The sequence below is a fragment of the Lissotriton vulgaris genome, chromosome 5 (assembly GCF_964263255.1).
Source record: "Lissotriton vulgaris chromosome 5, aLisVul1.2, whole genome shotgun sequence".
In the NCBI taxonomy this organism is placed as follows: Eukaryota; Metazoa; Chordata; class Amphibia; order Caudata; family Salamandridae; genus Lissotriton; species Lissotriton vulgaris.
In genome coordinates, this window is record NC_141693.1 from 1,289,740,272 (window position 1) to 1,289,765,676 (window position 25,405).

General features: G+C 43.3%; 1 protein-coding gene across 5 annotated transcripts in view; it reads left to right on the forward strand.

The window, feature by feature from the left end:
• KIF21B (kinesin family member 21B) overlaps nucleotides 1-10,529 on the forward strand; it is a 413,924-nt gene extending 403,395 nt beyond the window's left edge. For 4 of the 5 annotated variants that reach the window (XM_086923170.1, XM_086923172.1, XM_086923171.1 and 1 more), the window contains one exon: nucleotides 5,119-5,260. In XM_086923170.1, coding sequence (XP_086779296.1) covers nucleotides 5,119-5,218 — 100 coding nt within the window. In that variant the 3' untranslated portion in view covers nucleotides 5,219-5,260. Of the gene's footprint in view, nucleotides 1-5,118; nucleotides 5,261-10,341 lie in introns of those variants that run through there. The other variant, XM_086923173.1, reaches the window with a different exon arrangement.
• The last annotated feature ends 14,876 nt before the right edge of the window (nucleotides 10,530-25,405 follow it).

The window sequence follows — 25,405 nt, forward strand, 5'->3', positions numbered from 1 at the left end:
AGTGGGGAAGATTGGGGTGGGGAAGATTGGAGAGACTTAGAGTGGCATAGATTGGAGTTGAGTGGGCTAGATTGGGGTGGGGTGGAGTTGGGTAGATTGGAGTGGAGGTGTGGGGTAAATTGGAGTGGAGTAGATTGGATTGGGGTAGACTGGGGTGAAGTGGGGTAAATTGAGGTTCGTTGGAATGAAGTGGGTGGGGTATATTGGAGAGGAGTGGGGCTCACTAGGGTGGATTGGGGTAGTTTGGGGTAGATTTCGGCAGATTAGAGTGGGGTAGATAAGAGTGGGGTAGACTGGGGTACAGTTGTGTGGGTTAGATTGGATTGGAGTGGGGTCGATCGGATAAGAGTGGATTTGTTGGATTGGAGTGAGGTACAGTGGAGTGTGGTAGATTAAAGTGGAGTGGGATAGATTAGGGCAGAGTGGGTGGTTTAGGGTGGAGTGGAGTCGAGTAGAGAAGAGTGGGAGTGGAGTGGGGTCCATTAGGGTGCAATGGAGTGGGGTAGATAGGAGTAGAGTGGAGTGGGGTAGATTGGGTGCATCAAAGTAGGGTAGATTGGAGTTGAGTGGGGTAGATTGTAGTGGGGTGGAGTGGGGTGGATTGGGATGGAGTGTGTTACAATAGAGTGAAGTGGATAGATTTGAGTACAATATGATAGATTGGAGTGGGTTAGAAAGGACTGAAATGGAGTGGGGTAGATTGGGGTAGAGTGGATTATGGTAGAGTGGAGTAGGGTAGATTGGATGGATTGAAGAGGGGTAGACAGGGGTGGACTGGGATATATTGTGGTAGATAGGAGTGGGGTACATTGTAGTAGATTGGAGTGGTGTAGATTGGGGTACAGTTGAGTGGGGTAGATTGGGGTACAGTTGAGTGGAATAGACTGGATTTGAGGGGATAGATTGGAGTGGAGTGGCGATTGAAGTGGAGTGTTGTAGATTGGGGAGGAGTGGGGTGGATTGGGTTAGAGTGGGTAGATTAGGTTGAAGGGAGCGGGGTAGAGTAGATGGATTGGAGTGGGGTAGATTGGATGGAGTGTGTAGATTAAGAAGATTAGAGTGTGTAGAATGGAGTGGGGTAGAGTGGAGTGGACTTGGGTAGATTGGAGTGGGGTAGAGTGGAGTAGAGGTGTGTGGGGTAGATTGGGATTGGATAGGGTAGATTAGATTGGAGTATATTGGAGTGGAATGGAATCAGTAGAGTGTACTGGGGTAGGTTTGAGTGTACTGGGGTAGATTGGAGTGGGGTAGATTGAGTTCGAGAGGGGTGGTGGATATTGGTGTCTAGTGGGGTAGATTGGAGTGGAGTGGATTGGGGTAGGGTAAATTGGGTTGGGGTAGATTGGAGTTGGGGTTAGTGGTATGGAGTGGAGGGGCATGATGTGTCATAGAGTGTTTTAGATTGAAGGGATGCAGAGTGGAGTGGTATGTCATAGAGTGTAGTGTAGTGTCATAGGAAGGAGTGGCATGGCGTAAAGCAGAAGGGTACATAGTGACGTAGAGTGTTGTAGAGTGAAGTGATTTAGAATAGTGTTGTAGAGTGAGGAGCAGTATAAAGAGGAGTGAATTATTTTGGAGTATGCATGGTGTGGTAGCGCAGTGCCATTACAGACAACACATTTCCAATTGATATAACCTTTACATCTGCACAGGCACAGCTTACTGTGCTCAAACTATAATGTGTGGAAAAGTCATCACATACTGTATTGATGTGTTTTGACCGTATTAAAATATTTGTTTCCACCATACTTTAAGATTACAAAATATATACTTCATTTCTGCTTTACTAATTCTGATGTAGTCTTTGTTGTGTGCTAAAATAATAGCATTCTACAGTCTGACCTCTCACATGGGTAGTCAGCAGGATGGGTTGTCACATAAATGCTCCCACTTTGAAGTCAGGGAAAGAAAACACCAAGTCTCCTGAATACAGAGCCTGACATTTGACCTCTGTCGTTGAAAGCACAGCAAATATGAGAACAGAAGAACAAGATTTAAAGGCTTATTTACAGAAAGCGTGTACCTGGAAGGATACCGTAAATGAGATGCCCACAGGAGGGACGATCTAAAGCTAGACAGCCTAAAACAAATACATTCAGCAAATAGAAAACAGGCAAATGTGAGTTACACACCACAAAGCCAATAGAAAGCATGGGTGAAATGTATTCCAAGGGAAGCTCTCAGTCAGCAGGTAACAAACCAGACAGCTGTGCTGTCTGGTAGGCTTCGACCTAAAAAGCAGTAACCCCAGACCCAGGTAGAAAGCTCCTTACACATCGGGGTAGTTTGTTGTTTCGTATCTGCAAAACTAATTCTTGCTTTGGGAGTTTATTTTCTCAATGCAAAAAAAGTTAGCAGAGCAGACACCTTAAACACTGGTCTCCAGACCTGCAGAGGTTTTACAGAACTGCTGTCACAAAGAGATACCGCCCAGACAGGCAGAGATTGCTACAAGGGGCAGATGGTCTTTTGCTTCATCCCCTAAGTGACCTGCAGAGTGTCTACCAGGGGCCAAACACATATTCGTTTTTACAGGCATACTGAAGTTGGGAGTACTGTAAATCATGCAATTTAAAAATTTATTTTCTGTTGTAGCTCTATGAATATTTTCACAAAATAATTTGAACTTATTTAGGTGTCGTGCGGATACTGCGAATTGGTGTGCATGCACTGACTAACAATAGCAAATTACTGTTTTTTATAATCTAATAAATACAGAATTGCAAGGCATGACACACTTAGTAAATTGAGTTTCATTTACATAAGATAAGTGTACATTAGCAAACTTCTTGAAAAGATAGAAGCAAAAGAAAAAAGTGGACATTGTCAAAGTTAAAAGCGAAAATAGAGAGGCAAAATACATCCCTCGAAATCCACATCAACTAGAAAGATTGAAATAATGAATGTAGGCAAGGGAAGGAGTTAGGGGGGACGAGGAATGTGGATCTAGTAAAGGGAAAGAGGTAAGGGGGGTGAGGGATATGGACCTAGTAAAGGGAAGTAGGTAAGGGGGGGGGGGGCGAGCAATATGGACCTAGATATATGTTCCTCAAGAATGGGTCACCCCTTGTGCCCCTTAGCCAGAGGGCTTGCTTGGGTATATGGGAAACGTGCTCCTGGGCATGTGGTTACAGTACCTACCTGTTTTTGAATGATATGCCACCTGAGCAACTAGGAGCAATGCCATGTTGGTTTTCAGGTGAGGAGCTATATAAGCTATATGTAGGAAATGACTGGATGAGATGTAAGTACCTGTCTGGTCAGTGGGGAGCTAGGGGCATATTATCAACAGCTAGCGATATTTATCGCTAAAGAAGCTTAGCGAAAAATGTTTTATCGCCAAGCATCGCCAGATTTTATCGCAGAGATAGCATGCTATTAGCAACGTTTATCTCCAATGCTATAAAATAACCGGCTATAGCGGCGAAATGCGTGAATATTGCTGGAAAACCAGCGATATTCATGCATCATCGCCAAAAGGGTCTTAACAAGAATATCCACCTCCAATTGGATATAATGGCTAAGAACTGGTCTGAGCAGGCGTTCGTTTTTAGCGATAATCGGGTTTAGCGTGAAGTTTTTTTATCGCTACGCCTGCCTTGCTAATAGGCGATAGCGACGTTAGTGACTGCTTTCAGTCGCTAACTGGTTGGGTACGCCCACTTTGCATGTTATTAGCGATAAATATCGCTGACATGCAAAGCGAGTCCCAAACTGCTCGCTATCACCTAAAAGCTTTCAGTAACTAATGTTAGCGACAGCTTGCTAATAGGGCGAGGAAATTATCGCCGCTTTGTGGCCAAAAACGGCCGCAAAAGCGGCAATAATTTCATTTCGCCTGCCTTTATAATATGCCCCCTAGTTCATAGACTCCCAGCTAGGCATAGACACTTTTCTAAGGGCCATTCCTTAAATAAATCTCCAGTTACATCAGTTTAATCAGTTTAAAGCGCTCAATCACTTATCTGTTTCATTTAACCTGTTGGTCACCCAGAGCCCAGATGAGAAAAGATCACTGTCCTTATAGATCCCCATGTCTATTAAAGTAAAAAGGGACATGGGGTCAAATCTGGCCTCAGAGACATTGGAAGAAGCTCATTCAGCAAATCCTGCATCTCTTTAATTACCTAAAATTCAAGTGGACTAGTCCATGCAAAAGTGAAAAAAGGTGTCTGGTTATTTGTTGAGCACACTCTCATTCTTCAGCAAATAGACCAGCTCAGCATAGAAACATGTGAGCAGAAATATATTGCTTCATGAGAGTTTCAGTGTTTTACAGCCTAACTAGTTTACCGCTGCCCGTGCAGTCTAATGGAAAGTCTTTTCATGTAATGGCAAAATCAAGAAAAAAACCTAAGGTTTTATTGATTGATAGGTTTACTGTGAGTGAAACATGTCTCATGTCTGTGGCCCACATGCGGTTGGAGGAGAGCTATGGGTGCTAGATTAAGCTAAACAAAGTCTCTTGGTCAGGGGGACAGCAGTCGCCCCTGTGCTTAGCGTCTTGGTTTACAGCTGACATTCATTTTCCACTTAGTCGCTGGCTGCTGTTTTGTCTAGACTGAGACACCTGTTGACACTTGTTAGTAACTAGTGGGCCGGATTCTGCATACAGGTCTCTGAATCTTAATTTATCAGAGAGGGCACTGGGGTTTCTGCTCAAAGTGATGGTGTTTAGGATTAAGGGAAATTGAACATCTTCTGCAGTAGGGATTTAGATTTATTAGCTAAGACAACAAAGGCTAATGACATTGACTAATGGGTAACAAGCTGCAAATTAAAGGTGACATGCTACTGTGTGACAACAATGTTGCCACTACACAACATCATAAGTGATAACGGTTTTAGTATGTGTTGATCCAATTGAGCTAGAAAACATATAGTTTTAGTTAAAATTTGCAAATTATGCATTAGAATATAGCATGAGACCCATGCGGCAAATTATGAGAAAAAAGCTGCGGATGCAAAGCCACATGATTCCAGTGTCCCTGGTTTAGAGTGTCCAGTCCTCCCAAAGGAAGTACCTGCCTACCCATGGGTATAAAGTACCATCTTTTCTCTTGTCTCACACTCATCTCTCTCCATCTCCCTTTTTCTGCTTTCCTCTTTGTGCCACAGTGACTGTCGAGTGAAGGTGTGGAGCTACGTGCCTGGGCTCACCCCGTGCCTCCCAAGACGGGTCCTTGCCATCAAGGGCCGTGCTGCCAGTCTTCCTTGAAACTCTCCAATTTCTCTCTTTTGTCACAATCTAACCCCCAAGTTTGTTCCACTTTTTATTAATTCCTTTATTTTTAATTCTTTTAAACTTTGATCTTTTTACATTTCTAAAATGTGTTTCTGTTTAATTCTGTTTCCTTTTTTGTTCATAATATGTCTTACTATTTCCTTTCTCAGCACTCGTTATTTTCAAATTCTTGTTCTTTATTTACTTTTTTTATCATTGTTTTTTGCTTCTTCACTATTTTCCTTTTTGCTCCTTGCATCTCTTATTTGCTCTCCCACTTTTACTCTTGTTCATTTCATCCTTCTTTTTATTGCTCCTTCCTTCTTTCCTTTCATTTCCCTTCTGTCTATTCTTCCTTTCCACCCTTTTGCTATCTTCATTCCTTCTGTCTTCCCCACTTCTTTCCCTGCTCCCGTTTTTTCTCCTTTATATCCCTTACTTCTTTCTTCCTTCCTTCCTTCCTTCCTTCCTTCTATGGTTCCTTTCTCCCTCCATTTAGGCCTCTTTTGACTTCTCTCTCGCTGCCCGTTTTTTTTGTCCTCTTTCTATCTTACTATTTAGCTTTCTGTTTCCCCTCTTTCTCCACATTCTCTTTCTCTCTGTTTATGTGCCTCAGCTTGAGCCGCTAGTAAACGGTATGGGACTTTCTATATTAGTCTTTTTTCCTTTCTCTTTTATAAAAATAATTAAAATGTTAAAAAATGATCCTATTTGAAAGTCCCTTATGAGTGCATTCACCTTAACACGCATTTGCATTGCTATTGTTTCTTTATACAAGCTTTGGCCAGCTCAGTGACATTACGGCAGAAGGGAACATCCCATCAAACTCACAGAACCTGGAAGAAACCACAAAAACCTGTTCTAATCAGGAAGTGGGGACCCGAATTCATAGCATTGGGGCCCTTCCAGTGCTAGACCCTGTGGATGCACATTGTAGCTCAACAAGCTCAAAATGGAGTTAGGCTTGGGTAGCCTCCATTCTTGGCTCGTCTTCTCTCTAGCTGGAGACTCCTGGCCTGCGCTTCCTTAAGTTGCAGGAGTGCTAGACATGTTTTTATTTTCCTATTTTATATATAATAAGATATAGCATATCGAAATGAACCACTAAATTAAGGAGGAACACCAGCCTAAATAAAAATCTAATTATTCAGTCTAGGCAACGCATGAGATTGTTAGATCACCTACCATAAAGATTTAGGAGATGGCGGGTGATTGGTGTGTGGCCCCTTCTGCCTCCAGTGAATGGGGAAGAGTTTAGATTATCGTTCTTAACACCTTCCGAGCAAGGTACGGCCCTTTGGCTCCACAGTTTCAGCTTTATTAAGTGATAATTAAAGCAGGTTTGTTGTATCTGAAGGCTACAGTCTTTCTTCACTAGTTGCAGCTCCCTTTAAGTCAATGCAGTGGGAAGCTCATGCCTGCCTTTGTGTCTAAGTACCTACTTTTGGACCCATGCACTGAGAGCATGTGGCTGCCTTCAAGTCCTTGCAGTAGGGTAGAGTGGAATTCAGTGTTTGCCTCCCGATGAGCGCCTCCACCAGTGTTACCTACAGGGTAGTGTGGCCACCAAACTGCTCCACCTCTTTTATGCACCGAGTTCTCCAGTGTTCAGGATCAGGAAGAATAAGAAGTGAATATCTAAATTTAAAATACCATGCTATAGGGTGCATTGTAAAGCACATGTTCGCCTGGTGGGGTAGTTTGGCACTGAATAATAGTGTTAGCCAGCCCAATGGTACTCCTGTAATAAAGCTCAGAATAGAGGAAGTCGAATGGGGCTCCCAGATTTCGAACCTGTTACAAAGATGCTAAATACACCTTCCAGCAGTGGAATCAATAGTCCAGTGAGCCATTAGATCCGGCAAATAACAAACAGAGCATGACTTAAAGACTGATTAAACAAGAAAAAAGGACTGTTGTTTCTCGCCCATGGCATAGCCACGGTTGCAAGTGAATCTGCACAACCAAGAGCCTCTTTACGTGCATGTGAAGATCTGCACGTAGGCACTGTGGCAATATTTATTTTTGTGCTGATAATCCCGTCTAGTGAAAAAGTACAAGGCACATGCTTGTAAGTTTATGAATAAAAATATGTTTGTCTGATCCTATAGAAATCTGTTCTTCTATTTCGGATTTCTATCTTGTTTTTAAATATGTAAATCAATTAATGGGCTTATATAATTTTTGTAACATATTTTAATCAATGGTATATTTTATGGCATATTTGTATTATGATGTGCTGTGTACTTGTACGAGTTTATCAACGCACAAATAACCCTGCACACACACACGTTATTGGACACTTTCTCAGCTCCAAGCCATACATAGGCTGAGAAGGAAAAAAAAAATTAAATGCACAAAACAAATGAAGAATCAAATTGGAAGATAAGAGAGACTAGTCTTATAGAAGTTTCTGCTAAAGCAAGTCTCCCACTTCTTCAGAAGCGACTATGCATTGGTGATAATGCTCGGAGCGGCAAGTTAGCAAAAGACATAGATTTCGCAAAAGTGCGGTGATTTTCAAAACTGGAGGTGAAACTGTGATATCTGTGGTTAAAGTTTAAACTGTACTGATATGTGAGGCCCCTTGTGCATGGTTCTGCATTAGCTGTTTCAGCTCTTTTACAATAACCTGCTCGATTAAATGTGTTGTTAATAGCTGTCTGGTTACTTCAAACCTCACCTTTCCTACCTTCACATTTGCTGCTAGAAACCTCTTCCTTTGCCATCTTTACTCCCTGACTATAAACCACAGGCTACGGCAGCTTGCCTCCCACACTACACATGCCCGCGGCCTTAAAACTTTGCCTCATATTGTACTGTTCTTGGGAGGTAGTCCAATATACCTCATATTTGCTTCATGCCAAAGTCCGGACTTGAGTGCTGTGTAAATACCACCTGATATTATAGTGACCCTTACAATGTGCAGTGGAGAAGTGTGGCTCACTGGTTAGAGGAGGCAGACCTGGAAGCAGAGGTCAGCCCGGGACCAGGGTTCAATTCCCGGCTCGGCGGGGTCTTGAGTCCTACAACGTCCATGGACTCGACAATTCTCGCTCCGGTGCCTCCTCGATTCACGGGTTCACACTCTGCGACTCTGGGCAATAGCTTGCTCAATCTCCACAACGGCCCCTCACGGCGGGATGCCTGGCTTTCACCTTGCGGATACCCTGCCAGGGTTATCTCACAGGGGAATACCAGGACGGGTTCCCTAAGCAAGCGCTTAGAAACCGGTCGGTGATTTGCGCTATATAAATTCCTGTACATTTACATTTACAATGTGCATAGTGTCAGACAGGGCTTTGGGCCTCGGGGTTTAGCAATCACCAAAGCCCCTGATTGGAATAGCCATCTTTTGACTGGCTAAGGAATAGTTCATAGCCCAGAAAATGGTTAGTCGCCTTTGTAGGTCTGTTTGTCCTTAATCCCGAAGCCATTTTATCATCACATGGAAAATCGGTACCATGTTTTCTGTGTGAACAGAAACATCCAAGACCCCTCCTCTCGGGGATAGCCCATTCCGTTTCATACCCATGCCACCCTCTGAAGAAGAGCCCAGCAGCCCTGCTCGCCTGTTAGTATGTGTCACTGCAAGTGACAGTGAGGCCACAGCATTTTGTCCATCACGTGCCCACGACTGTGCCTCTTACCACCGCACTGCCCTTCGCTGTTTACCTTCAGCATCCTACCCCTGGCTATATCCGGCTTCACATCCCGGCCTCCTCCACCTCCTTCCCGCGCCCAGGTCCCTCCGGCCATGGGGGGTGTATTTGTGTGTTTTTGTTTCCCACCACCATGTCCTGCCATGTTCCTTAGTGTGTATATGTGTATGTCAGATACACGCGATATTCTCTTTAATATTTACACCAATGACATTACTTATGCTTAATAAGATAGAAATGCCCTTCTTATACAGATAACAGAAAGCTTGCACATATGTACATAGGTAGCTCCATGTGCATACTTCTTGAAGGAGTAAAGAAGGCGCGTACAGTATAAGCACAGAAGGACTGTCACAGTGTCATAGCAGAAAGCCATCAGTACTAGAGGCTCTCTTAGCTGCTAGGGTAAATAAATTAGCTCCACTTTTATTCAACCAAGTAGCTGGTGGAAAATATAAGTGCAAGTCTGTGCACACACAGAGGTTTGTTACTAAAAGCAGGTGCCAAGGGGGGCCAGGTGCTGCCCCTTGTAGCGCAAAACAGACACTTGGTCCATATTTATGAAGCATTTGCGTGGTCCATGCGTCATGCAAGGCGACGCAAGGGCAACACAAAGGCTTCAGTAATATTTACAAAGCACCGCAAGGCCTGATTTGCATGGCCTCGCATGGCTTTGTAGAGAAATGCAACGCAAGACAACTGCCTGCGCTGCGTTACATTTGCACTTGTGAGGCGCATGGACATTCCCTTGCACCCACCCATGGATTTTGGCGCACTTCCAGATTTACAAAGACTTGTAAACCTGGGAATGAGTCAAAATGCTGCGCCTTCCCATGTGAGGCATAAGGAGCAGAAATATCTTTATCTCTCTTCTTTGTTTCCTCTTTCCATGTGTGCTGCATTCTGCAGGTGGCATAATATCAGGTGGCATAATATCAGGTGGCACAATATCAGGTGGCACAATATCAGGTGGCATAATATCGGGTGGCATTCAGCAGCACACATGGAAAGAGGAAAATGCCTCTAAAGAGTGTGGTGGTGCAGGAAGGTGCCCCTTCCTGTACAAAAATAATCCTGCCTGTAACGCAGGCAGCCTTGCACTATGATGAAAGGGTGCTTGTGTTGGCGCTAGGCTGCACACAGTGCACCGGTGCAAGGGGAGAACAGAAATGGTCCATATCTTTGCAGACATGAAGCATTTCTGCTCTCTTCCTTTCACACAGTGCAGTAACTGTGTTTGCTGCCCTGCATTGCATGAACGTTTAGTAAATTTGCCCCTCAACATCTCCTAGGGCTCAGACTGCGAATTTAACATGTTAGAAAGTGTGTACACTGAAGAAGTGAAAAATCATCCCCCAGGTTTTAGGCATTTGTTATGATGTGAATTACAACAAATGTAAATGATTTGATTTGGTTTTGCCAGTCTAATCTCACACCTCCTGGTTTGCTTCACAGTGATCTCACCGTCAAGGTCTGGAAGTGCCGAAGATTACTCAAGGGAGCCAGTTAGGATCCTCAAGAGTGCGCCGGGCTGCTTCCGTCGTGATGCTGCTTCTTTGTTGGATTTACCCACGGGGGAAATGCTCACTGAAGACTGCTGGACCTGATGGACCATGGACCATGGTGCTACATGCCGGGCTTCGCTCGGCACTTAAGTAGAAGTCTGCTGCCTGTATCAGGTGGACCTTTGCACAGCCAGTTCTCTGCTTGCAAACAGCGGGGATGGCGTATTTATGTTCATAGCTGCCAACAACAAAGGGACTACAATGGTCCCCTAGTTCTTATTGACATGTTTTGGGAACCAGCAGGACAACACAGAACATTCACAGATGCCAATTGTTGTTACCAAATGAGTAAGAGTTGGGTGGCCTTTGGTTCTCTCGAAACCGCCTCTCTCGCTGGTCCTCCCCGGATATCCTGTTTTCAACTGGAAAAGAGGAGTTAATCAGAAGTCCAGGTGAAAGGTACCTTTGTGCATTAATGCCCTAATAATTTTCTGTTAATTTGTGCGTGCATTGACTCCATTTTGAAACCAAACAAAGCCCAAGGGTCTGCCTCCGAACCACCCACCTCTCCCGGGCCACGGTTCTGCGTGTTTAGAACAGACGATCAAACCCCCCTCCAGAGAAGTCATCGCTGCGGCACCCCAGGTGGCCCACAGAGACGGAGAAGCAAACTTTCGAAAGACTATTGAAAGTAGGAATATATACTTTCTAAGCACATTTGTTTTGGACTTTCAGCATGTTGACTTTATTATGAGTACATGTCCCCAAGCAAAGTCCATTTCGCTTCCTTCGCCATTGACCAGAATTCACTCTGCAAAAACAACAGAATTTCCTCTGAATAGATTTCTGTTTCCTTTGCAATGAGAACGAACCAAAAAGAGCACAACATCTTCAGCTGACGTGACAGCTGACTACAAATATAGTGAGCTCTTATGAGAAGCTGGAATGACAGCTACCTGTGGTTTAGGGGGATAATTGTGCTTAGGCAGCTGTTCCATATCTTGTCTGCGTCTGTCTGAGGGGGAAAGAGAGTGAGTGAGAAACTTTGATGGGATCTAGAGATACTGTATGAATGATAGTGTTTGTGTCTGGAGTTTGGGCAGCTTGAGAGTGATTGGCAGACGTGGGCACACACTGTGTATCAGATGGGCATTAGCAAAGCTGTAAACCAGCTAGGAGCAGAATAATGGGGAATTGCCAGGACAAGATGGGTCTGTCTGCACAATTCTCATATGAACTTTATTAACTTCCTACCCTTTCAGCTTTTTTCCTTGAAAGGTTAACTGAATTGTAAAGTTAGCCATGATAAAGTACATTAATGAAATTGGTTATTATGTGATGCTGTGTGACTGAGTGGGTAACAGTGCTTGTTGTTGAGATCTATACCTGAGCACATGTTGGCAGGGTAGATGGGTGCCATCAAATTAAAAGGTTATCTTCATTGAGAAAATGATAGTGTGTAATGGAAGCTCTGCAGTGACCTCACTTTCTGACACAGTTCCAAGATGGCTTCCCCCAAGGATGAGACGGTTCCAAGTTTCATCAGGACTTGCTGTTTATTCGTTAGTTTCCCGTGATGAACCAAGTTCTTGATGATCTTACTTAAACACTGTATTTTCTTAAAAGAGATTTTATCCTCCCATGGGTTCTTTTTTAAGTGCAACAGGGAAGCGATCACAATGGAATCTGTGCTCACCCTCCAATGTAAACTTACACAGTCAAGTATATTCCTGTAGGTTTTGTACTCTGGGAGTTACATGTCAGACAGATATCACAATTTGCAACTCTTTGTTTTTAACCCCTGGATTTACTGGTTGGCTTTGTACTTTTACGATAACTGAGACGAAGGATCAAGAGAAAGTTACATAACTTAAAATGTGAAGTTCTACTGGTCTTGTACAGGACTTTTATGTCCATTAGCTCTGACCCTTTGAGCAGTAGAATCTATGGTACAAGCTTATTTATGGAAGGGGGAGGGAGGGACGATGTATGCTTTACTTAATGTGCACTGAACTTGAATAGATTATGTGTGTAAATATTGTTGAATTACTTGAAATGTAATTATTGCCATCACTGGGTCAATATGTGGCAAGTAGAAATGGTGGCCAGGTCATTCATTATGACATATCGAATGCTCCATAGAAGCACAATGAGGTAGATCTGAAGTCCTTCAGAAATGCACTGATGTAGATTTGAAGTTCAACACAACGCCTGCGGTAGAGCTGAAACCTCATGGAAACGTGTCAATGAATACCTAAAGATCCATAGAAATGCATAGATGTTGATAAGAAATCCATGTTAAATGTACTGAAGAAGGTCAGAAGCCCACAGAGATGTGCCGGTGTAGATAGTAGCAGTCCTATTGAAATGTGTTGTACACATCATAGACATGCACTGAAGTAGATCTGATGACCCATAACAATGTTTTGAAGTAGGTATGCGGTCCCATAGCATGCCATGAAGTAGATTTGAAATTCCATAAAAAATACATCAAATTAACTCTGAAGTTCCATTGAAATATATTAATGTAGATCTTCAATCTTGTAGTACCACTGAAATACAGTGAAATAAATGTGAATTCCAGCAATATACATCTTATATTTATTTATAAATAAATATCCAGGCCCATAGAAATGTGTTGCTGTAGTCCTGCAGACCAAAGGAAATGAGGTAAACTTGTAGCCTAGTAACAAAGAGTTACAGTAGGTCTGAGTCTAATAAATGCAGTGAAGTATTTATTGGGCCCCCTAAAATGCTTTTGTGTAGATGTAAAGTACCACTGACTTACATCAGATATAATATAGAAATGCAGTGATATAGATTTGAATTCTAATTGAAATGCATTTGTCTTAAGCAGAGGGCAACGCAAACTTTTCTCTCCTTTCTATAAAAAAATGGGGTTGGCCACCCTCAAGTAGACTATCTTTTTTGCAGATGTGGCAACATGTGATTTACCTCATGAAGTATGTAAATATTGGTACTATATATACATATATGGTTAAACCCTTCTTATACTTTGCACTACCTTAACTCAAAATCTCTTCTCACGCCTATGATTCAGTAAATATAGAGTGTGTGAAAACACAAAAAAACAAGTTATGTTTGTAGTTCTTGGGATTCTGAGCTTTAGGGGGTAAGGGGACTTGTTACCATGACAACAGTCACTGGACTATGAAATGCTGTCATGGTTACCAGGGCTATGGCAGGATACATTTGGTTTTGTGACCTTCCACTGCCATCCCCAGTTGAAGGGTTTAATTATATGTGTATATATAGATGTGTATATATAGTACATGGGTGAAATGTATATATGCACACTTCTTGTTACATCGTTGCGAAAAAACAAGGTGCCTTAACCGCACTGATATTTCTTCCTCCAAATGCGATGTGCTCATTTGCAAAGGTGCCCTTAGTTTGGAAACGTTTATTATTTTCCTCATCTTCAATGTATAAATAGTCATGATGTATATATCATTTTATACTAGTACGTATGTAATAATGTACATAGTGTAAGAAAAGCTATTTAAAAAGCCTGTGATGTACATTTTGTTTTTGTCTGGGTGCGAGGTTCTCCGACTACTCTTAATAAATAAATTAAATGTATGCTGTTTTTCGTTGTGTAATTTGGTTGTTCAGCTCTCTCCTCAGGCATGCTTTACAACAACGGTAAAGGGTTGTGCAAGAAAAGTAGCAGTGCCCGCGGGCGCACGCTGCAGTAGTGTGATCGTCCCTTGCACACAATGGTGTGTATCGAAACCGGACTAGCTACTTAAGGATGAGATTGTACATAAGTCAGCCTTGGGCCTCACATGGATGAGATTTACCTGAGCCAGCTCTTTCTTAGAAAGGATTGCTAAACACCGCCTCTGGTGCATTTCTTGGGTGGTGTAACTTAAGAAAGCCCTGGGACTTCTCAAGGGTGAAGTGAGATCTACGCCAGTCTTTTTTGAATGGTGGCGGGTGAGGGCAGGATAGAGAGGTGCACAATACAAATGCCAGTCTAGGGGCATGTCCTTGCGGGGATTCTGCTGAGGATCAGAACCATGCTTGGGACCATAGAACATCAGTAGGCAGGGACTGAGTCACCATACCACTCCAGTAACCATGAGCCCGAGTCCTACTAGCTATAGCGTCTCACTTGCCCTCCTACCCATATCCAGAGAGCCAAATGAATTGACACCCCAGAACACAACACTGCCGACCCTCTCAAGGATCGCAGTGACAGGACACCCTCTTTCGCTCTCATACTGGAACGAGTCCACAATAAGATATAACAGAGACACAAGGGAAGTTTCAAATGTTTATTTAAACTATCATGCTCTAGAATGCAGTATTCAAGCCACAATTAAAAAAAAACAAATCCCTAACAAAAATAAAGTCAGCATAGTCAGTAAACCATTTATTATGAAAAGTCCTGTCCTATTATAAGACATATTAGCCTACCCCTTCCTGCCCTTCTACAGAAGCGGAATGATTATAAAACAAAGATCTCTGGGATTAATAGCGGACCCGCACCTTAGCATACACCGATGGACGCGCTACTTCACAGGTACAGCTGTGTTCTCCTCTTAGAAATCTCTCTCTATGTATGTTACATTATTGTACATGCCTATATGACTCACAAACAATAGCTGCAATCATGTATTGTGTCCAGGTGCTAGTGCCTCACCAAAATGAAATAACAAGAGACATTGTTGTTTGAACTTGTCTGCTGTGTTCAGACTAAATCCCAGGCAAGCACAAACACGAAAATAAGATGTGGCACAAAAATAAGCGTGTGTATATAGTAACAGCACAAAGCAAATGCGTCCTGTATCGTGCATAGTTAGGCTAACATAGGGAAAACTATAATGGGCCTTGCACCAAACACATGACAGAGATAGCCGAACAGCAGCTATCTAACAGTACATATGTGTTGGATGAGAAAACTAAATGTACACAAATGTAGTGGCTGAGTCGCATTAAGTGCCAATACCTTTTGAAAATATTTGAGTGCTAACATGTGGGAGTTTAAACTACCTCTCATAACATAGTCTGTGTACTGTCTTTCCTACAGCAGGTTGATTTGCACCAGGCTTCTTGATGGTAGAAGTAGAAAAACTGACTGATTATGAAACAGCTGATCAGCACACCTTGAAACTTTGAAAAAGGTAATATACTAATTTGAAGATACAATGTCCCCATCAATTCAGTGGAAAAGGAGACATTCACCAAAAATTGTCTGATGCCCCGTCCACTCAACTCATTCTTTCTCCTGATTTAGAGATGGGAGAAATACTGTGTATCTGATTATGCAGCCATCAGGCCCATGAAGATGAATGGAAATTCAGGGCCATCACTTGAAAAGGAATAAAGCAGATCATTTAGGGTTGCGTAAGAAAGAGGTCATATATCAAACAAATCAGATGCCCCATCTACCAAACTCTTTTTTCATCTCCTTATTTAGGGATCGAGGGTGTGATCAAAAGTAGAACTCTGCCACTGGATCCATAAAATTTGCCCTTGGAAAACGTGGACAGGGTAGTCCTCCATCTCCATATGAGGTACTTTTTAGGTCTGGAACACCAAGACTTTCAGGAAAAGTTGAAAGAAGGGTGCCAGTCAGAAGTTTTCTAGCCCAAAGTATTCAAGAGTCATAGCCAATATAACTCTACAGAAACGGTTGGAGTTCTATAGTTTGTGGACTCAGTTAAGTATTGTTCCATAGTTCTGTCTCGACTGGCTCTTTCCCCCATTCCAATTTGAAATACTTGCCTGGGTGGGGAAAGGCTCACAGAGCATAATTAACATTTCCAACATCCTCTTAGTACCTCGTGGGAATAAGATCTGGTTGTTTCCTGGACCATAGACCATCCTCTCAGGTTAAAGAAACCAACGTGTGGCTTGTGGACAGTTATTTTGGCATCCACCTCAAAGAATGTTAATGGTCCCTTCAAACTTAACATAACTTATGGTGCATGAGTAAGTGCTCAACCGACAGAGTCACTGGCCTAGGAGGTTAGCTGGCTTTGTCCTTTAGGCTGTTCTTTGGGAGACTTGAGGGCTTCCGGGATGTTCAGGTTATGCTCTACCAGATTCTGTAACCTGCCAGGAGGTGCTTCGACTGGCAATTCTTCAGGCAGAGGTTCTGGCTCACCAGGAGGCTTATGGAACATGCAACTCATAGCCCCAGACGTCCAGAAAAGCTCCACTAATGCCCACATAGGTCTACAGATCAGGTTTTTCACATTCTGATGTGGGCTATTTCCTGACAGATGGCCAGTGGGCCTTTGCTTGCTTCAGTGTGTTTGTTCTCAGAAACACTTTCAGGTTTTCTAATGGAATTTACCAATATGGGCCCAATTTGAAGACTGAAAAGGCTGACATATACTTTCAACACCTTGAATATAAGTGCCTGAGGGCTGCTACCAAGAAACCATAGCACATCACTACATTCTGAGAGCAACCATTCAGGTCCAAGAATGCCCCCATACAAGTTTGAGTTTCAAGTAAGCATGGGCGGATTTTGCGGATCCATGATCCGCGGATTTGCGGATCGTGGATTTGCCGATCCGCGGATTTGGGGCGGGGCTTCCATGCGAGCGCACATGCTTCTTGTGTGTATAAAAAGGTCAGAGAAAGATCAGTTCAGCAGATGAAGAGAAATAAGCTCCTGGTCACAGAAACAGCACGGGTATTGCGCTCGTGAAAGTCACCGATGCAAAAGCCTCTATCCAGCATCACAGCTGATTTTCCACGGTAGAGTTGGGAAGAAGGCACACCTGTCCAGCCTCGACGACGCTCACGATTGTTTTTGGGCTAATGAATGAGTCACTGAATTTGAGCATCAACTAGTTCGAGCGACCATGTGTGTGTTACTATGCAATCGCCCAAGGGCGCAGGGGTCCCTTGAGTGAGCTGTCCATCATAGTGGGTGAATGGCGGGAAGACGGTGCAAACCGCGAGTGTGTGGGCGGGGCCAAACGGGCAGGGCTACCATGCGAGTTCACACATGCTTCTAGTGTGTATAAAAGGTCAGAGAAAGATCAGTTCAGCAGATGAAGAGAAATAAGCTCCTGGTCACAGAAACAGCACGGGTATTGCGCTCGTGAAAGTCACGGATGCAAAAGCCTCTATCCAGCATCACAGCTGATTTTCCACGGTAGAGTTGGGAAGAAGGCACACCTGTCCAGCCTCGACGACGCTTACGATTGTTTTTGGGCTAATGAATGAGTCACTGAATTTGAGCATCAACTAGTTCGAGCGACCATGTGTGTGTTACTATGCAATCGCCCCGAAGGGCGCAGGGGTCCCTTGAGTGAGCTGTCCATCATAGTGGGTGAATGGCGGGAAGACGGTGCAAACCGCGAGTGTGTGGGCGGGGCCAAACGGGCAGGGCTACCATGCGAGTTCACACATGCTTCTAGTGTGTATAAAAGGTCAGAGAAAGATCAGTTCAGCAGATGAAGAGAAATAAGCTCCTGGTCACAGAAACAGCACGGGTATTGCGCTCGTGAAAGTCACAGATGCAAAAGCCTCTATCCAGCATCACAGCTGATTTTCCACGGTAGATTTGTGAAGAAGGCACACCTGCCTCGACGACGCTCACGATTGTTTTTGGGCTGATGAATAAGTCACAGGAAGGGCATGTTGTAAATATTTTAGGATGGCGCCCGCAAGCTGCCAGCGCCATCCTAAAATACTTACTAAATTAGCTTCAACAGGAAGCTCTAATAGATAAAATCGAGCACCTGCTTTATTTTATCTATTAGAGCTTCCTGTTGAAGCTAACTTAGTAACTATTTTAGGATGGCGCTGGCAGCTTGCCGGCGCCATCGTAAAATAGTTACAACAGGCCAGGCTTCAACTTTTGCCCCCGGAATAATCCGCCGCTCGCGGATTTGCGAATTCTCGGTAAATTCGCGGGAGTTCGCGGATCGCGAATTTACCGAAAATTCGCAAAATCCGCGAGCGGAACAGATTTTCCGCTCATACTTAGTTTCAAGCGTTATCCTGTCCACAACTGAACTGTATTGTATTGTATATAAGCTTATATAGCGCAAACTGTCACCCTGCGGGTATCCTGTTGCTGCGACTTAATAGATGTCATCATCAAACGTCAACCTAATTATCAGTGGGAAGCATTACACTTGTTTCTTGGGAACAACCAGGTTTTCAGACTTTTTCTAAAGCATAGCAGGGAGTTAGCTTGTCTAATAATCTGAGGCAGCTCATTCCATAGACGCAAAGTCGCAATACAGAATGCTCTACCTCCCATCCTGGACTTCTTAACTCTGGTGGTCGTTACCAGATTTGCGCTAGAAGAACGAAGATGTCTCTTAGGCTTATAACAGGTAAATTTCTCCTGCAAGGGTACTGCACCCAGGCCATGTACTGCTCTAAACTCAATACAGAGAGAGACTTAACCCCTTCGCTGCTGGCCCGTTCCCGCCGCTGTGCGGTAAACAAACAAACAGGGCGGGGCCGTGACGAACCCCAGCCGTCATCAGCACACGAGCACCGCGGAGCGTGACGGCTGGGGTTCGTCACCAGCATACAAGGGGTTAAAGCAGACTCTTTCCTTAATGGGCAGCCAGTGAATATCCCTCAAGGCCAATGCCGTAGAGGATCTGCACTGCCTGTTTAACACCATCTTTGCTGCTTTAGACTGGACTGTCTGCAACCCCTGCAAGATGAAATGTGGTGCTCCCAAGTACAGGGAGGGAGTTGCAGTAGTCCAGTCTACTCAAAATTATGCACCTCACTACAAGAGGTCTAATATCACTAGGCAGTAGCAGGAGAATCTGCCGAAGCACTCTCAGCAAGGAGAAGCAGACACTAACCGTTTTGTTAGCCTGTGACTCCAATTGAAGGAATCCACCATGTCACTGTCTGCTTGATGCCCAAGTCACAAAACCAATTAAAAAAAAGTATTTATTGAGGTATTTCAATTACAACCATAACATTTGTATATCAAATGAAACAGCAAACATTTGGCTGAAAATAATAACTGTGATTACTAATTATAATCCTAACTACCTTTCGCAGTAGTTCCCTGGTTGCTAATTGCAATATACCAAATCAGCTATCCACGCTGTAATGGTTGGGAATCTGTTCCCACCTTATACACAGGTGACTCTCCTCTTGGCCAGCAGTAGATCGATGGATATGAACTGACGCACATGCTGATGCATGCGTACAGTACACTCCGGTAGTGCATGCATGGGTGATGGAGAACAACCCTTCTTTATCAGACACAGCACAGCCTAGGTCAGTTTCCCATCGCATCTTCACCCTGGGCAATACAGCACACCAACATTTAATTACATTTTACGCAACGCAGGGCAGCAAGAAAAGTTGCTGCGCTGCTTTGCATTAAAGGAGAAACAACAGAAATGCGACATATCTACTAAGATATGGCACCACATTTCTGCTGTCTCCTATCACTAATGCACTGTGTGCTGCCTAGTACCAATGCAGGCAACCTTACACTATGGTGCAAGGGTGCCTACATCACAGACAGGAGTTTTTGTGCAGGAAGGGATTCCTTCCTGCACAACGAATAATCCTTAACCCCTTCGATGCTCATGACGAGCTGAGCTCGTCATGACCACACCCATTAAAATTATGGCCCAGCACAGCAGAGGGATATCTCAAGCATCCAAGGTGTTAAAGACATGCTCCTCTTTCTATGTGTGCTGCAGAATGCACCACTCATTCAAAGAGGAAGAAACATGGAGGAATAAAGATATTTCTCCTTGTAATGCCTGGTTCATGGAGGCTTAGAATTTGGATGCATTCCCAGGTTTACCCATCTTAGTAAATCTGGGAATGCGCCAAAATACTGGGAACTCCCATGTGCTGCCTTGAGTTACTTGGTATTTGCTAAACCACACAAAGCCACACAAAGTGTTTTTCTGTGGCTTATTGAATGCTTATTAAATTACAAAAAGGATTTTGCTTCAGGGCTGCACCAACCCCGATGCAAGACCTTGGTAAATCTTCCTGTTAATTTTTCAATTGGACACTGTGTTGCTTTGACTGTGAGCTTATCTGTCTGCGATATCTGTAAAATTTTTAGATAAACCAGCTAATCTGGTTAAGTATCGTTGAGCACTGGATGAGATCACACAGCCTTAAATTGAACTCATGTAAAACTGAGATAATCCTCTTTGGCAATCATGTCCCCAACTAATCGTATATCTGGTGGCCAGGCAAACTGGGGGTAGTACCCGTTCCTGAATCCAAAGCGAAAAATCTGGGAGTGATCATCGATGAGAAATTGAACTTCGAGGTTCAAGGTAATGCAGTTTCCTCATCCAGCTTCTATCTATTTAAAGTGATAAAGATAATCCTGTCTTTTATCCCAGAAAATAGTAGAAAGATCTTAGTTACACCCTTAGGTCTCTCCAAGCTGAATTATTGCAACAGGCTTTATTTTAGCATGCCCGATAAGCAGCTACAAAGCTTCACATGATCCAGAATGCTGCTGCAAGGCTGCTGTTAGGGATCCCTACATTTTAATCAATAGGAAGGCGCCTTCAAAATCTTCATTGGCTTCTAGTCAGAAGCGGTACCAATTTCAAAGCTTTATGCATTATATATTAATTGTTTATTGTGACATATAAAGCGCTCCATGGTACCGGCCCTCAGTTTCTGCGGCAATCGTTGAATTGGTACTCCCCAAATAGAAGCCTCTGCTCGGAAGGAGTGAAATTGATGCTTTCCCCCTGTATTTGCTAAGCCAACTGGGGTGGTAGATGTTTCACAGTGGGGGCCACAAAACTTTGGACTAGCCTTCCTAGTTCCATTAGGACTCTCCCTTCCTGATGGCCTTCAAGAAGGCTCTCAAAACTTGATTATTCAATAAATAGGGATCTCAGTTTCTTCAGGACTGCTAGCGCCAAGACATTGTTTGACTTTTATGCGCTTTAGAAATTTTAATAACATACCATAACTAAAATAAGGATTAGGTACTACAGAAAGCATGTGTGCCATTTGCCATATGGTCCTCTACCTACCTGTCTTTTTCTGTCAGCCAATTCCAGGACTGGTCTGCATGGATGAAGAATCTCGTTCTTCTTGCTCTATAAAATTTAGATGTTGAAATTGTGGCATACCAAAATCATCAAAACTGAAAATAGAATGTAAGGTGTCCCATGTTGATACACTTATATCAGATGCACAGAGAAGAACCTCAGTCTTGGAGGCATTAAACCCGGCCCCTTAGTCCTCATCAAGTTTTAATGTTTTCATATAGAAACTTTAGTTATGTGCAGTCTGAAAGGGCACCGTGAGGGATATTTATGATAAGTGTCACATTTCTAGGAAAAAGCAGCAATGGAACACTTTTCAGACCGCCATCCTTGCAATACCATCAAGGCGCCATATTTACTGTATGGTGCTCCATGTCGCAAGAATTTACAGATACGTCAGTGTTCCTGAGGTATCTGTAGGAGCAAAATTGGTGCATTGCTGGAGTGTGTCTGAAAACAGACGCAACTCCAGCAATGTGCCATTTCATATGGGGCTTACCCCATGTGAAAGGCACTGCGTCACTTCTTACTCCTGCTCCAAGCAGGCATAAGGATTTGCGGCAGTGGCGTCCTAGAGGCGGCGTATTGATATCTCAAAGATTGAATCAGGTATAATGTAGAGCAGGGGTTTACAAAGTGACGCATCTGCCTAGATGCATCACTTTGTAAATAGGGCACAGTACGGCGCATATTTTATACCACCATAGCGTCACAAAAGATGACACAACAGCAGCATAGAGGGCTCCTAAGTAAGGCCCTGTGAGGTTTATTTACAAGTCCCTTTCGTCGCCGGTGCCTCACTTTATCCAATGAAATAAGTGACCGGTGCCTCACTTTTTTTATGGAAAAAGTGCCCCACCAGCAGCGGAAAGGGCTTGTGAATAAACCCCCGTGAGTTTAAGTAGCACCCACTTACCATCTGCATATAGACAGAACTGGAGCCCTTGGTCCCGATGCAGTTCACACATGGACATGAAACAATGAAGGGGAGAATCATGAGTCTTGCAGAAACTGAGTGTGACTTTCAGCCGCCATGGGTAGCATTCCAGTACTGAGGGACTCCATGCCTCTGATAGAAAGGATGAAAGGTGAAACATGTTGAAAACCAAGAAATGATGGAAAGCAAGAGATGATTAAAACCGAGAAATGATGCAAACCGGAACCTCTCATGCTTTGCAAGCATATCTGGCAAGACATCGATGCGAGCAGGGACAGCATCAGATGGACTTGGGGTACCTTTCACCCAGAGAATGTTTGTATTATAGTGACTATTTGGGGAACCACCTGGTCCCAGTATGATCTAAGAAGTGATTGTTTGCATCTTTTGTGAAATGCATAATTGGCTTTTTTTGCACAAAGTGGATGGTACATTCCAGCGCTGGCTACTTCGCTCAAGCGGAGGAGCGTTGCCCCACTACTTTTCATTAGTGCAAAAAAGGACAAATAAAATGATATTAACATGATGTTATTACCATTTTATTTTTCAGGTGAGGGTAGGGCGGAACTGGGCTGTCAGAGCAGGAGGAGTAGGAAATATGGTGGAGAACATGCACAGGCTCCCTCTCCTTGTCTGAATGCCGAACCAGGCAGCTCAGACCAATCACAGCGCTGCTGTCATGCTGGTGACAGCAGAGTCGTGATTGGTTCAGGGAAGCCTGTGTGCTTCCTGCTTCCGGGATGAGAGACAACCGAGGAGAGATGGCGGCTGTGCAGAGGTAAGTATTGTATATATATTTTTTCACCCCCATTCCGTACCAGCTGCCACTGGTGCATCCATTCCTTTTTCCTAATGGAGACCTGGCTTATTAATACCAATATCACAGGTTGAAAAGTGGACTCCTTTAGGTTTATAAAACGAGGGGGTCTATATACAGGAAGGCCACCCAATTCAGCTCAGCAAGTCAGCTTGCTGTGCAGCACTACGTGAAATGGAAATAGAAGGAATGGAATGCGCTGTATTTAAGACAAGATGGCACATTCCTACCTTTTCCCTTGTGCTGGCATGATTTTGGCAGCCTAGTGCCAACGCAGGCACCCTTGCACCTACGGTGCAAGGGTGTATGCATTGCATTCAGTATTGTTTTTACGCAGGAATGGACACCTTCGTGCACAAACACAATCCTGAAAGGCCTATTCCTCTTTCTATGCAATACACATAGAAAGAAGAAGTAACAAGGAAAAATGAAGATATTTCTCCTCATTATGCCTCAAGTGTGACGGTGGGTCTTTTTGGCACATTCCCAGGTCTACCTTTTATGGTAAATCTGAGATTCCATAAAAAAACATGGGTGTTGCATGGGAACACCCAGGCAATGCCCATGGAACACCTTCCCAGGGCAGAGTGAGGCAGTATAGCAGTTTGCACTGTGTTGCCTTACTACAGATTTATGGAGGGACCCAGGGACATGCAAAGGGGCCTTGCATGGCTACATAAATCTCATGGAAGGGTTGACTCACTCTTGCACCATGTTGCGTGGTGCAAGAACGATGCAAACTGGCTCATAAATAGGCCCCTAGGAGGAGTACATTAATTCATGCTATGCTTTGTCACAACTTGGGTAAATATTTAAAAGTCACTATTATCCCTTGAAAAGCATTGCTAAAGAATACAGTCAGGTATTATATATTTGATGAAGTGGAGCCCCACACCCCAATATTTAGGACTGTACCCTAATAATCGTAATACCCCCAAAATTTCAGAACTCCACAATGTTCCTCAGGGGGTCTCACTTCAGGTTAATCTGGCATAAAAGAACACCCAGAATAAATGTTTTTCTTATCTGCGCACTCCCTAATGTAATACTAATATACTGTTCATATAATATTTGTACACTGTTTGTGTGCTGCTTGGTTGTAAGGCAGCCAGCCCAAAGTAACAATCAACCTCTGGTGGAAAATTCCACTAGTTTACCAAGCGCACTCCTATATGTTTAAAGAATAACCAATGTGAACAATTGATAACCTATAATATTTCAATGTTATCACTCGAAGAGAAAATTCAAAGAAAGAAATTCTTTTTCAAAACGTAGCTTTATATAATCTTTTGCTTGTAAATCTTGTTCATTTCAACATATTTATTTTGAAATCAATACACAATCTGAAAATTAACAAGTAAATGTCATCACATTATAAATTTGTTGTAATAACTCTGATGTTGAAAAACTTTTTGATGAAGGTGAAGACATAGTTGAGAAATAGGCCCAATGCATTTCGGGGGGTTCCCTTCTTCAGGGGCACTGTAAGAATGAGACAACGTATCAATAATCCGTGTTAACATTTCATTTGTTTACAAAGAACTTCAACTAACATCTCATTAAATAATTTGCGAAGGCAGTTCATGAAAAACACTGAAGCTAGATATATGTGTTCTGGCATCTAATTTGAACAGTTGATTACATGAATGATATAAACATCGGACAATTGATCCAGGTCAAAAAATAGAAAGAGAAAAGAGGTAAAAACTAAACTGGAGAAACCTTCTCTACCGCTATCAATGTGTCTTGCGTTACAGTGTTAATTTACAAAATTCAGGGCGCAACAAGGGATAAACTCTATGTTAATGGTAAGTGTGCCACCATACTGCGTATGTTGTAGGGGCAAAAATAGTAACGAAGGTACTCACATCTCAACTCCTCAATGTCATTTATCAGAATTCAAGTGCTCCAACATGTAAAGTTGATAAATCTCAATCTCCCAGCTGAGAACGAAAACGACAAGATATATATGTATCACAACCTAGACATCAATTTGTTCAGAAGCCTGATGGGGAATCTATTCCTCTAAATGTTCACTTACTTAATACTAAGTAGCTGTGACTCAAAGAAATAAGTCTAAGTGGAAAGACAATAATCACTCGTGCGTGAGCACCGAAGCCATCTGTGCTCGAGCACGTACAGCTCAGGTTTACAATCTTAGAAATAGTCAAAGTGAAACCAGACAAAAACCACCCAATACAACTAGCTCAAAGGGAAGCTTGGTGGACAAAACATTTACAGACCA